The sequence below is a fragment of the Ctenocephalides felis genome, unplaced genomic scaffold, assembly GCF_003426905.1.
Source record: "Ctenocephalides felis isolate EL2017-DRISC unplaced genomic scaffold, ASM342690v1 CF-g0.4_SCAFFOLD_03022, whole genome shotgun sequence".
Lineage (NCBI taxonomy): Eukaryota > Metazoa > Arthropoda > Insecta > Siphonaptera > Pulicidae > Ctenocephalides > Ctenocephalides felis.
In genome coordinates, this window is record NW_020539176.1 from 1 (window position 1) to 13,174 (window position 13,174).

The 13,174-nt window shown below is 27.1% G+C and overlaps 4 protein-coding genes across 4 annotated transcripts; 3 read left to right on the forward strand and 1 right to left on the reverse strand.

Annotated features, from left to right (window-relative positions):
* Positions 1 to 523: 523 nt before the first annotated feature.
* LOC113381714 (transmembrane protein 164-like) lies at positions 524 to 2,491 on the forward strand. Its single transcript, XM_026620449.1, has 5 exons — positions 524 to 941; positions 1,198 to 1,314; positions 1,381 to 1,459; positions 1,698 to 1,798; positions 1,869 to 2,491. Exons 1-5 carry the CDS (start codon positions 618 to 620, stop codon positions 2,163 to 2,165), a joined length of 918 nt encoding a protein of 305 aa, XP_026476234.1. The 5' UTR covers positions 524 to 617; the 3' UTR covers positions 2,166 to 2,491.
* Positions 2,492 to 6,127: 3,636 nt separating this feature from the next.
* On the reverse strand, positions 6,128 to 8,054 carry LOC113381713 (F-box/SPRY domain-containing protein 1). The gene is made up of 4 exons (XM_026620448.1): positions 7,499 to 8,054; positions 7,138 to 7,411; positions 6,971 to 7,061; positions 6,128 to 6,566 (listed from the first exon to the last, which is right to left on the reverse strand). Exons 1-4 carry the CDS (start codon positions 7,804 to 7,806, stop codon positions 6,472 to 6,474), a joined length of 768 nt encoding a protein of 255 aa, XP_026476233.1. The 5' UTR covers positions 7,807 to 8,054; the 3' UTR covers positions 6,128 to 6,471.
* A 444-nt stretch (positions 8,055 to 8,498) lies between these two features.
* LOC113381715 (RNA polymerase I-specific transcription initiation factor RRN3-like) lies at positions 8,499 to 11,140 on the forward strand. Its single transcript, XM_026620450.1, has 8 exons — positions 8,499 to 8,846; positions 8,911 to 9,130; positions 9,596 to 9,692; positions 9,764 to 9,916; positions 9,982 to 10,306; positions 10,524 to 10,657; positions 10,748 to 10,941; positions 11,001 to 11,140. The coding sequence occupies exons 1-8, from the start codon at positions 8,634 to 8,636 to the stop codon at positions 11,138 to 11,140; spliced, it is 1,476 nt and encodes a 491-aa protein (XP_026476235.1). The 5' UTR covers positions 8,499 to 8,633.
* LOC113381716 (RNA polymerase I-specific transcription initiation factor RRN3-like) lies at positions 11,094 to 11,663 on the forward strand. Its single transcript, XM_026620451.1, has 2 exons — positions 11,094 to 11,249; positions 11,441 to 11,663. The coding sequence occupies exons 1-2, from the start codon at positions 11,140 to 11,142 to the stop codon at positions 11,643 to 11,645; spliced, it is 315 nt and encodes a 104-aa protein (XP_026476236.1). The 5' UTR covers positions 11,094 to 11,139; the 3' UTR covers positions 11,646 to 11,663.
* Positions 11,664 to 13,174: the final 1,511 nt, after the last annotated feature.

Consider the following 13,174-nt stretch of genomic DNA (forward strand, 5'->3'; position numbering starts at 1 on the left):
ATTCTTATAAATATTAGCCAATTTTACAATATTATAAAAATCTATTTGAAACACTTCAGTATTCCTCGAACATTTCGTTACGGTACGGTAAGTTCCAGCAATTTGCCTTAAGACACGATTTTTTAGCAGCTCCATCTAATTATCTAAATAGTAACTGCAAATTTTGTTAATCCATCCGTGTTTTTTATCTATGTTCACAACCCTTTATCATGGATTCTTATTAGATTAATAAATAAATATTTTATGTAATGGCAACACTGTACCATGGTAGCAAACAAACGTAAATAAAAGCCGAATGGCATATTGGTTACTGCTTCGACTTCATAAATTTATGTCTGAGACAAAAGTGAATGCTGAAATTTGAACGATATTGCATTTGAAATGCAGTTATGCTTATGTTTATGCAATCTAAATCTGTGTGTCTGATACTAGTTTGCTTTAGCTTCAAGTTTTGACGTTTAATATTATTGAATAATATTACTAAAATGTAAGACCTTGCACATAATGATATGTACAAAAGCACATTAATTATTTATAAACACACGTATCCACGCACATTCATTTGTATCAGTGCAATTGTGCAAGTTGTATAACCTAACTGACCATTTTTAGCAATAATGGGTGGGTTTGATTGGGCCTACAGTGGAGTAAATCCGAAAATACCTCGTAATACTGGACCAGAATGTGCCTATTATTTATCATCAGAATGGCGTCAGAAGGAAACCGTAATAGTCTTAATATTTTCCTTAGTTCTAATCATTTGGGGTTATTTAAACTTGTCACCATCGCAACCAACACAATATGTTCGAACTGAACGTGGAGGAAAACGCTTGCTACTTATTATAATGTCCCTCATTTGGGGTATGGAAATTGGATTCAAATTTGCTTCAAAAACTGTGATATATATTCTTAACCCCTGCCATGTGACAACTGCTATTCAAGTAAGATATTTGACAAATTATATTGCGAGCAAGCTTATAAAGTGGAGAACGTTATTGCATCAGTTATAGTTACTTATTTATTACTTTTACATAGTTATATAACAGTAAACAAAATAAACTTACGTAATACTGAAATAAATTGCACTGCTGCAAGAATTTATTATACTTGATGCTGCAAGTTTTTTAATCTCCGGTGATTTTTACAAATTGTTATGTTACATGTTGGTTTCAACTAAATGATATTTATTTATTTTAGATTTATTTATTAGCAGCTCCACCTTCTAATAAAGTTACAGCATTATTTAGAATTCATTTAAATTATATGAATGGACCTCTTTTGGCATTTATTTTCCCAGAGACCGAAAGTAGAATGGTAATGACAACAGTGTTTTAATATATTTATAATATATCGGCAAATAATAATTTAATTAATTCTCAGATTCCAATGGAAGCAGCAATTTATTGGATTCAACATTTTTTAATGTTAGTAGTGCCTTATTACCTCCTGAGACTTGGAGGTATGTTCTACATATTATTAAAAATTTACGAATAATGGTTAATTTATTATAAGCAAATTAAATAGTCTTATTCTAAATGAAATCAACAAGTAAATTATTCAACATATTATGATTTAGTTAAAAGATAAATTAATAATTGAGTGCTATTGAAAATGTGGAAACTATTGGAAATTATAGCACCCAACAGATTTTTGGTAATACTTGTATGTAAATAATATAAAATTTGATTTATTTGTAGGTGTTTATAATATGGAACCCCTACGTGATTTAAGTTGGAATTGTTTATCATATGGTTTAATCTTAATATATCACTTTGTAATATTACAAGGTTTTGCAATAGTAAGTATTCATATAAAAAATAGTAATGTTATTGCTATCATTTATAATCCATTGTTATTTCTTTTTATAGCCAACACAAGTTAATTTGAACCATATGCTATGTCCAGCAATATTAGATCCATTTCAAGGTCCATATTATCGTTTGATTGCATCTGCCCACCAAGCTCTTTTATGTCCATTATTGTGTAAACTATTTTACATTAGTGCAAATTATTTACTTACAAAATTTAGTTATACCAAAGTAAAGCCAAAGTTGGAAAATGACCTGACAATATCAACTTTCAAGGAAATTGGACAAGGTGACAATATATGTGTCTGTAAGACAGATAATATAAATCAAAGAAATGGTAAAACACATATAGATTAAATGACTGGTAATTGGTTGTGGTAATTCATTTCTATATTAACATACTTAGTTAGAATTAATTTTAACAAATAGGAACAATTGATAATTCTCGATCTCATTATAATAGTTAGACACTTTATTGGTTAGACATGTAGTCAATTCTAGGGAAGTTGCAATGCATGGCTACTTACTAACAATATTTACAAAAATAATCCTAGCTTAGTTTAGATTCGAAATTGCATTCCAAATATGTTTTCACTATGAAAACCGGTGCATATAAAGCTCACATGTAAATGTATTTATATGTGTATATGCATATATTTATATATACGATAACATTTAAATTTTAAATTTTTCAAGGTACTGATTGCTATCAATGACATGGAATATGTATATTATTTAGTTTTGTAATTTTAATTATATATTCGAATTAACATATTCTGTTCAGATGCTATTTACCAAAGTTCATGTATAATGAAGACCAAAGACTGTTTTCAAGTGATATCTTTTCATAAATACATTTCATGCTAGAGCTTAACTCAATAGCAAGTTTAAGAATTTCACTCTGAACTCAATGAGCATGAAAAAATAAGTCTGTACAGTAGACTTATTATCGAGTATACGAAAGCTTCTTATTTATTTGCATCTATATCATAGTTTTCCTCATATACATGAGGCATATAAAAATGACTGGTAAAACTTCTTTAAACTTTACTGATATAATTTTTTGATGTAAAATTAGCTTCGATTGATATTTAATTTAGAATGCTGACTTCATTTAAATTAATTTCGAACAATTTTTGGTATGATAGTGAATAAACTTTCAATGAAAAAAGTTAAATAATGTTCATAGTGCCATCAATTTTTTTTCTGCTTGTCTTATATAATAAATATATGAATCATCCAAATATTTTTACACAGTGTAAATTTAGAATGAATTTTTGAGGCATATCTAGTAAATTTGGTTTACAACTTTATTATTTTTTTTAAATGTTTTAAATTATTAACATTAAAAACTCATTATTTATAAAATTATATAATATAACTATATAATTAATAATTATGAAGAGGTAATGAGCCTTTTCTATGGAGCACTTAAGAATATTACCATTTACTGTGTTCCATTCTAACTAGATTCTGTTCAAGGACATAAACAGTACTTTTGTTTGTACTCGGACAAGAATGGAATGTAAAATAATATTTACAATCTATCAGTTTTTTTAATGAATAAAACAAAACTGTGTAAAAATAAAGATGGATTTTTATGATCATGTATATTATATTTTTTATATAATGGTATATTTATTATATAATGGAAAAAAATATTTCTTAGCAGTTAACAATTTGAATTTCTTGTTCAGTTTTGATAAACTGATTTGTTATTATTATCTTGCCCATTATGTGAACTGTCAATAATATATATTTCAGAACCTGATCTCAACTTCACTTAAAGTTGTAATTTATAAATTATAGTCACACTTAACCCTCAACTAGTTGAATATAAAATATTGATAAATACACGCATGTTTTCTTTCAATTGTTGTATACATCATATGAATCTTTATTTTGTTCTTTTTTAATAATGTTATGCCGTTCTGTTTTTTCAATTAGGTTTTTATTTTAATAATTATATTTATTATGACAAAATATCTCGTCCCACTTTTGTTCTAGAATCGTTTGGGAATAGTGCTGATTAATTTTTGGCAAACATTGGCTGAGCAGTTTCTTCGTAATTAACTGTTAAAAAAAATCGATGTTTTTTATGAAGCTTATTTAAATATTAAACATATTAAAAATTATGGCTCTACTATAAGTGGTTGATGTTAAAAATTATCAAAATTTGAAAAAATGAGCTGCGCTTTTTGGGCCTGAAAATCATTCAACATTTGACCTTTTGCTTGTTCGTTTTTCAATAATGTATAATATTTAAATCATTTGACGAAAATAATAAATAACTAAATTGTATAATATGGAATAGTATCTCAGATTATAATGCTTTTTATCAACTCGGTATGCTTATAAACACTTACAACATTAAGTTGATTATTTGAAACTTCGGGAATTTCATACAACTTGCCACTTATACATGTAGATTACTTCTAGCTTTTTGATATATTACGATGGAAAACGTGTTAAAACAATTAATATTTTGGGTTCCCTGCCGTTATATAAAAATTCTCATACTACTTACAAGATTCATATATTCATATTAAATACTAATAAGATTCTTACTAAGCAAACATTTCAACAATTCAAGTGATAAGTTCAAATTTTATTGAGGAATTTAAAATCCACATTTTTTATGATTAATTATAAGTAGTCTAATCTAGTCTTCTGCACATTGATATCATTCATTGCAATTACATTGTAGTTTTATTTTATTGATTTGATGCTGAAAATTAGAAGTTAGCATTCAAAATTTCGTGTGGGGGCGGAAAGTCTGTAGGAGTAATTGATATCGATATTCTAGTCAAAGTATTAGTGATATTACTAACAAAATAATAATATTCTATAACATTTCAATAATAAGGAAGAACTCTCATATTTACGTTTGTGCTGATCAATTAATAATGCAAGTCTTTAAAGAAATGATAAATTCAATAAATAATGATGTATTACTGGGCTGTTTTAAAATTCTGTTTGGTAGAAAATCTTAAATTTTGATAAAAGTCAGTTTTATAAATATTAAAAATCTTTTTTATTTATAGTAGTTTTGTTGTAAGATATCATACATTATTTTCCGATTTGAGTGCTGTATTATTTAAATGTTAAAAAATTATTACTTAAGAATTAAAATGATAAATATTAATAATTTATTTTCATATTATTTCAATTGAAGTGAAGTGCATATTGGAAAAACTTATTATTGAAACTTTTTTCATAAATAATCAAAATATAATAATATATAGCTATTTATTATGTAGCATGATAAGCAAGATCATATATATGATTGAAATATAAAATTTATGTGAATGCTGCCTGTTATACTACTTTATTAAATCACATTGGGGGCTTTTCAGTTGCTGAAGAGTGTAAATGAATGAGCAATTGAGCATTTCTTAAAGATTAGAGGAACCAAAAATTGTTGATTACCAAATAAACAAAATTTTGTTGTTAGATATGTATTTACAGTATTTACATCACAAATTTGGAAACATATTTAAACATATTTTTGCAGTAAAAATAAATAAAAACTAATATTAAATTAAAATTAATAAATTCTAAAATAATGATTGAAATTTCTAGTCAAAATTGTAAACATACAATTGCAACTTAGCTCCTAGAATAAAATACTTAAGTTTGCCCATTACTCTAAAATAAATTTATTGAGCTTATTTTATAAGTAGATTCAAAAGTTTTCCTTGTATTTTTGTTTCAACATTATATAATGATTAAAATACAGCTACATTTGTAGTGTATTACTGCAAATATAGCTTACATAATTGTTTTAGTAATAAGAACTACTTCCACATGAAAGATAACATAATTACAATAATGTATATAAAAGTTAAAAATAGTTAAAAACTAGTTTAGGTACTCGACTATTATGTGCTAATTGATGACTTCTAAGATGACTAAATGCATTTACACATTAAAGTGAGATTCGAGATACATATAACATTTTCATATTTTTTGGAAGAAAAAAGCAAATTTGTTCGAATATTGTGCATGTGCAAATGACTTTAAAATTGTCGTTGATCATAAATGAATGAAAGAAAAAATTGAAAATATTAAAAACTCAATATTTTCTATTATTTCCATTTTGTTATTGTCAAATTTAATTACGAAGTACAGTGTAAAAATCAGCAAAATGTTAGATGTTATCTTCAATGATTTTGCTTTAGTTCTAATGTTTTCCATAATATTAACACCACTCTTGCACTTATTTATAAACAACGTGAAAAAATATATCTGTATTTAGTTTACATAACATTCAGATATGACACAATTCCAAATAATAAAAAAAACTCCTTTCTGATTCTTTGTTTATGGATTTCATATTTGTCAACAATATTAAATATATTTATGAATCTGTTATTGCTATATTTTCTATAACAATAATATTAACATCTAAAGTTCAATTTAAAAAAAAAACTGAATAAATTGAGATTACATTTTGTATTAGAAATCTATTAAATGAACTTTTACGTCTTCCTAATTTCCTCACTTTTTTAGGTGTTTTGTTGCTGAAACAATATCTATATAGCTTTCTTTTAAGACATTTTTTCATACAATATGGATTAGAAATTTTAAAAAACAGTAATTTATAAGTACAGATCTTTATCTCTCTCCAGAATTGACCTGCAACAGGTCTAAAAAGTGCATGTTAGCCATCTAATGGAGGACCTAGATATATCATAGACACTTCAGTATTCCCGTATACAGCTGAAACAGTTGGATACAGTTTTTTCTCTGGCAAACCTAATAAAATCAATCACAATATGTCAATAATAATCATATTACCGGCTGAAATGAAATTAGCATATTTTATGAGTTCATGGTTATAATGGTGATTGGAGGATGTCAGGTGAGCAATTATTAACTGTTTGTAAATTAAATGTCTATGTGAAACTAGGTGCTTATAGATGCAGACAGGATATTAGAACTCTGCTTGAACTCTTCTATTCAAAGAAATTGAATCAAATAAATAATCAAAATTATTATTAATTAACATTGAAGAAACATGGGTTATTTCCACTAATGCTATGATTTTTCATTCACATAAAGATTTCATTTTTTGAAATTTATACTTAATTTATCACAAACAAATTGATTGGAAATTGTAACTATATAGCTTTCAAAATGAATGACAAAATAATTCTCACCTCGAAATGCAACACCTAAAAATTCATAATTTTTCTCAAAGGATAATGTGTTATCATCACAGTCTAGTATAACTCGTATTCGTTCACCAACCTGAAATTTAAATAAATTTAATTGCCAATTATATTGCTATTAAACAAGTAAATTTATCATAGGAATGTCCACTTACTTGATATTTCGGTGCATTATTTAATAATGGATAATTTCCTTGCGCATCACCATTATGAAGCAAATGATTGTCTACTAAATTCCAACCCCAACTTTGATCATCTGATCCCAACAAAGCAACATATCCATGGCATTGCAGCGAAGCATCTTTCGTTGCAATTCCAATAACAGCTACAGTTCCAAGTGGGCCTTCCCATATGACTTCCCAAGTATGTCTACCATGACGAAAACCTATTTTACCTCGGGATGCATCTGTGCTTTGAGCAACCGGATTTCTAGAACGTTGCATTTATTTTATTATTATTTGAAAAAATGGAATCTAAGATTCATCGCCCTTATCAAAAAAAAAAAAATTATATTACCTATGTAATGTAAATCCATTGGGCTTTATGTAGACATTTCTTGAACAATCATTAGGATTCCATGCATGATAAAAAGCTCGTAATTTTGATTTATAAGTAGGGAGAGAAGATAACAAATCAGATTTCAATGCTTCTTCTGCAAGCTTACTAATACAGTGCATTCTCCATACGTCATTGTTTTCATCATTCAAAAATCTGTACCAATTTTTACACACCAATGAACAATTTCTTAGTTCGTGCAAATCTAAATATGAAAATATCACTTCTAAGACATGGTCCGGAACCCTATCTGCAATAGAGTCGACCATCTTGCCGGTTTTGATATTGTTCTGCACACACTTATTTCACCAAGTTCACCATTATATTAAATTTAGAAGCACTAAATCATTGTTAAAAGATTTAAAAGAAATAATTGCAAATGCATAGTGTTAATAATTCACTAAAAATAAATAATTTGGCATTATATACACATTTCTTAACATTGTTGAATCTTACATAAATTGACATCTATTTTCGTTGGCAATTTTGACATGTTAAAATGTCAGACAGTGTTGTACCTGCCATCTGTTGGGAAATATTTAATAGAGTCATAAGAGGTTTGCCATGAGAGCCTGGGTCTCTTCATGTGGCATCTTTTTTATCTATGAGCGTATACTTATCTATCTTTTTCTATTTGAGCAAGTAGATAAAAGAAAGGGATCATAGAAAAATTAGCATACGTTTTATAGCCACAGTGAGCGTACTCTTCTTTTATTTATGGAGCGAACTATATACTCTTCTTTTCTTTTTATATTTTATATCCCTTATGTCCATAGATAAAAGTAACGTAACGGCAGGATTGAAATATAGAGCCACTACAATAACGGATCACAAAAAAATCAACGGCACGCGTTAATTCGCAGATGGCGCTGCATATATTTGTATTTGTGACGTTCATCAATTTCACCTCGCACAATTTCTGCAGTATAAAACGTGGTTAACTTAAAATAGTGTTTTTTCATTAGTTGCGTTGTTTTTAAACGCAGCGTGTGTTAAAAGATATTGCTATCATCAAATACGACTCATATGTTGGATTTTCATGGAGTTACAGTTACACATCGTTGTTATAAATATATGTATATGTTCATAACCTAAAATGTCTATTATATCTGGACAAAGCAATATTTCTTCTATATTAAAGAATCCTGCACATACTAGAAATAGTCTTTTAGTTCAGACTGCAAACAGAGTTAGATTTCAACTTCCTAACTCTAGTGATATTAAAACCGTGTTAGAAGGTGTATTGAAAGGTGACAATGTAAAGCAGTATGAGGAAATTTTGTGTGCACTTCGAGATTCTGACTTGAAAGTAATGAATAATTAAAGGTGCTATTTGGAGGAATAATTAAATAACTTTTTTTTTCAAATTTTAGGATGAAAACTTATTTTCTTTCATTGAGGCAAGTAGAGAGTGTATATCATTATTAGGACGTGATGCAAGATCTTATGTGGAGGGAATTTTAAAAGTTAATTGGCCTTTACAGTCAAACCATATAGTGAATACATACCAGACTTTTCTATTAGAATTATTAACGGCACACAATTATCATGTTCCCTTAGCATTAGAAAAGTTAGTTAGGTTTTTCTATTTTGGTAAGCTTTTTTAACTAAATTTTTACATCATTAATATTTTTTAGTTTCTTTGCAATATTTCCAACTTACATACTGTTTTTGTAGAAACCACGGGTTTCTTCATATATTACTTTGCTAATATAGATATGAAATATTTAAATGGATTTTATGGATTAATACATAAATTAATAATTAATTATTTTCAAAAATGTGTTATCCTAGAACTTTACAATATCCGTGAAAATTAAATAAAATAAAATTAACAGTCAATGTATTATGAACCAACTTTCAATATTGTTCTTGCAATCTCATTTCTTTAACAACATATTGTATTAAACCTCATTATGAACTTTTTTTTAACTTCATGTTTTAGAGTTTACACAGATTTAATATGTTGTAATGTAATAAAACTTAACTAATATAAACATACTAATGCAATGAAATTAAAAAAATACTTTATAGTTTTTTTTTATTTTATTTTTCAAGATGGGTGCTGGTTAAATGGAAAACCAACAGAAGTAGGTTGGAAAGTGTTTTCATCAATACATCATGTTTTGGAGAAAATTTTTACAATTATTCCAATGTAAGTAATAACTTTGTTGAAGCATTTATATTTTCTGACTAAATTTTACTAATTGTAAAACAATATTTTAGATCATGTAATATTTTCATGCAAGCAGTAGCAACATCATATCCTTACTATAAGAAGAGCTGTGAAGAAAATGAATCATACTTATTTAATTTATTGTCAGTTTTAAAATATAAGCCACGCTTGCGTTCAGAAATTCTTGTATTAGTAATTAACAGGTAAAATATTTAAATATTTTTGGAATTCTTGTGTTGAATGTTTTCAAATATGTGTCCAAATTTAGATTGATTATTCTGGATGTACATGCCCCTAAATCCGATATAGAAGAATGTGATACAGTTGAGGATGGAGATGAAACACAATATGATATGGACACTGCAGATAGCGATAATTTTCAGATGAAGCATCCCATTGCAAATACTCTTGACTGTTGTATGTTACAACTATTTGAATTTATTAAGAATGAATGTTATGAAAATGATGAACTCAATTATAAGAAATCAGAAAAACTATATAAAGACATAATTCAAATATTTGAGGATATCATATTACCTACTCATGCTGTGCATCATGTGCAATTTATAATGTTTTATATATGTAGTTTTAAGGTAATAGCAATACATTTATTTATTATAAATGTTTTAATCCATTGTTTGAAAGTTAATTTTTGCTTGTTTAAACTCAAAACAGCCAATGAAGACACTTTATTCAAAAGCATTTAATTGCACTCCTTCTTTATTAGTGATTATAAATTACAGTGCAAAAATTATTATATGTACATGAGTAATTTGATCATCATTTTGCTAAGTAATTTTATTTTTTTAGTTGGTATTTGCAGAGGCTTTTCTTAATTTTTTGTGGAAAAAGGTTTCAAATCCAAATGTTGCTATAGTGCAACGACAAGTTTCCATTTGTTATATCGCAAGTTTACTTGCAAGAGCAAAGTTTATACCAATTTCGTAAGTATTTGAACCCTATAATGTTAATTTAGCTTACTATTTTTATTTTCCATATTTTTCTTGATTGTTGTATCTATCCATTTTTTTAAGGATGATACGAGCCATGCTTTTTGAAATGTCGGCTTGGTTACAATTTTATGTGAAGCGGCAAGATTCTATTGTTGATACACATGGTTCATCACGTAAAGGCGGGGCATCAGCTCATGGAGTCTTTTATACAGTAGCGCAGGCACTATTTTATGTTATTGCATTTCGACATAAAGATTTAACAAATACAAAGAAAAGTATGATTTTGTTAGTTGATTTTAGTTGGTATCAAATTTACATTTATATTTTATTTCAGATTTAATATTTCTTCAATCATTAAATTTAACTAAATTAGTAACATGTCCATTAAATCCATTAAGATATTGCCTTCCTATTGTTGCCCAAATTTTGCTGCTGTTACACGAGCAGAGCAATTGGTGTATTGTTACACAATAATGGAACGCAATGAACGAAATAATATGGCAGTAATGTATGGTGAACAAATTGTAAGAGCACATGAAAGTCTGGATACATTTTTTCCATTTGATCCTTATATTTTGAGCAGGTGCGTTAAGTAAATATTGATTCAAATATGAATGAGTGGTGAAAGATATATAATATAAAGTTTTCCAGGCATCCATTCAATTAAAATAATGAGTATTAAGTGATTTATAATTTTCATTATTTAAGCATAAATTTTGACATTTAATCTATATATATATATACATTTTTTTATTTATTGATATATGTTCGCAGGTCGGGTTTGATAGTAGAGGATATATATTTAAAATATGAGTCTTCACTTTCAACAAATAGCATTGATTATAAGCGCTCAGGTTTGCCTATGGAGGAAGATGACTTTCTACTAGATCAATCATTTAATGACAGTGTCTCAAGCACTAAAAAAAATAAAACCCCTCACAAATTTTCTTACGGATCATCTCCTGGATTCAAAACCTAATATTTAAATAAAAATTGTAATATGAATATTATTTAATTGTATATAGAAATATATATATAGCTTACATTATTGTAAATTATTATATTGTTAACCAAATTTATTATAATTTTAGAACTAACACTATTATGGCACATTTTCTTCAGTAACTCATTTTCAAGATTCAGATAATATGGATGTATCCCTGATGTATCTTTAATAACGAAATTATTGCAATTCTGGCTTTTAATATGATGCAAAAATTTATAGAATATACAAAATAGCAGTGTACTTAAAGTAAAGATTCAAGGCCATTGTCTTAAATTTGAATTTAAGATGTTCTTAATTCAAATCCACAAATTAAAAGTATTATTGATATTATTTACTGGATGAAATCTATAGTTCATATTTAATATGGCATGCAGCTAATAATTATTAGTGAACTAGGAAATTTACTGAAAGTGCAGTTAATATTATTCGAAATTATTAAATTATAAAACCAATATGCATAAGTAACAAAAAGCAAATGATCCTGAGTTATATATCACTGATATGGCTAATTACAAACAGTGAGACCCCAGATATAAAAAGCTTGTGGAAGGTGTAGTGAAATTTTGATAATTCTAACCATTAATTAAGTAATAACCATCATTCATCCAGGTAAGTTTGATACATCTTTGAAATCTATTTATTACTTATCGAACAAATTACTATGTAATATTACTTAATACAATTATTATACTCCTGAATGCTATGGACATGCAAACAAAAAGATCAAATTTCTTTCTATAAACTGGGACACTTTGAAAACATAATAATGATGGTATTGAAATATATAACGCACTTAAAAATATATAGAAAAGGCTGTTACCATGACTAATATTTATTGCAAAAATTACAATTTATAAATATTTCAGACTTTCCTTAAATAAATCATTTGATCATAATCTAATACTAAATATATTGTTATAGATTCATAGGAATACCATGAGGAGTTATATATGCTATAAATTCTTGGCGTAATTGACTAACAAGTTGTAAATTTTATACAATATATAATTTTTTATATCAAATGTCTTACAGTAGCATGTTGCAAAGGAATATTGCATAAGAATGCGGAATAATTACATACACATCATTTGCAAATTCTTTATCAAAATAGTTTTAATTGTAAGTAATTATGTGCATAATAGTATAAAAATACTTAATAGAAAATTATGACAAGATTGCCACACTTTTGCGATGGCCTCCAGGATTGTTCATATTATCGAGACTTGACCACTTTTTGAGTCCGTTTGTTAACATTCTTGTGTAATTTTATCTTGCATTACCAAAGACATGGCTTCAAGTTTTTGAGCTCGATCCTTGCTAAGTGGTTCACTAGGAAATGAGAGATCATTCGCTTCTGCTAATGTTCTTAAATCAAAGTAATATTTGGCATAAACACTTGATGGAACATTAATATTGAACTGTAGCATTTCTAAAAATTGCCTTTCAAGTTCATTCATATCTCTATGGTTAAATCTTTCAAGATTTGACAATAATCAATATTC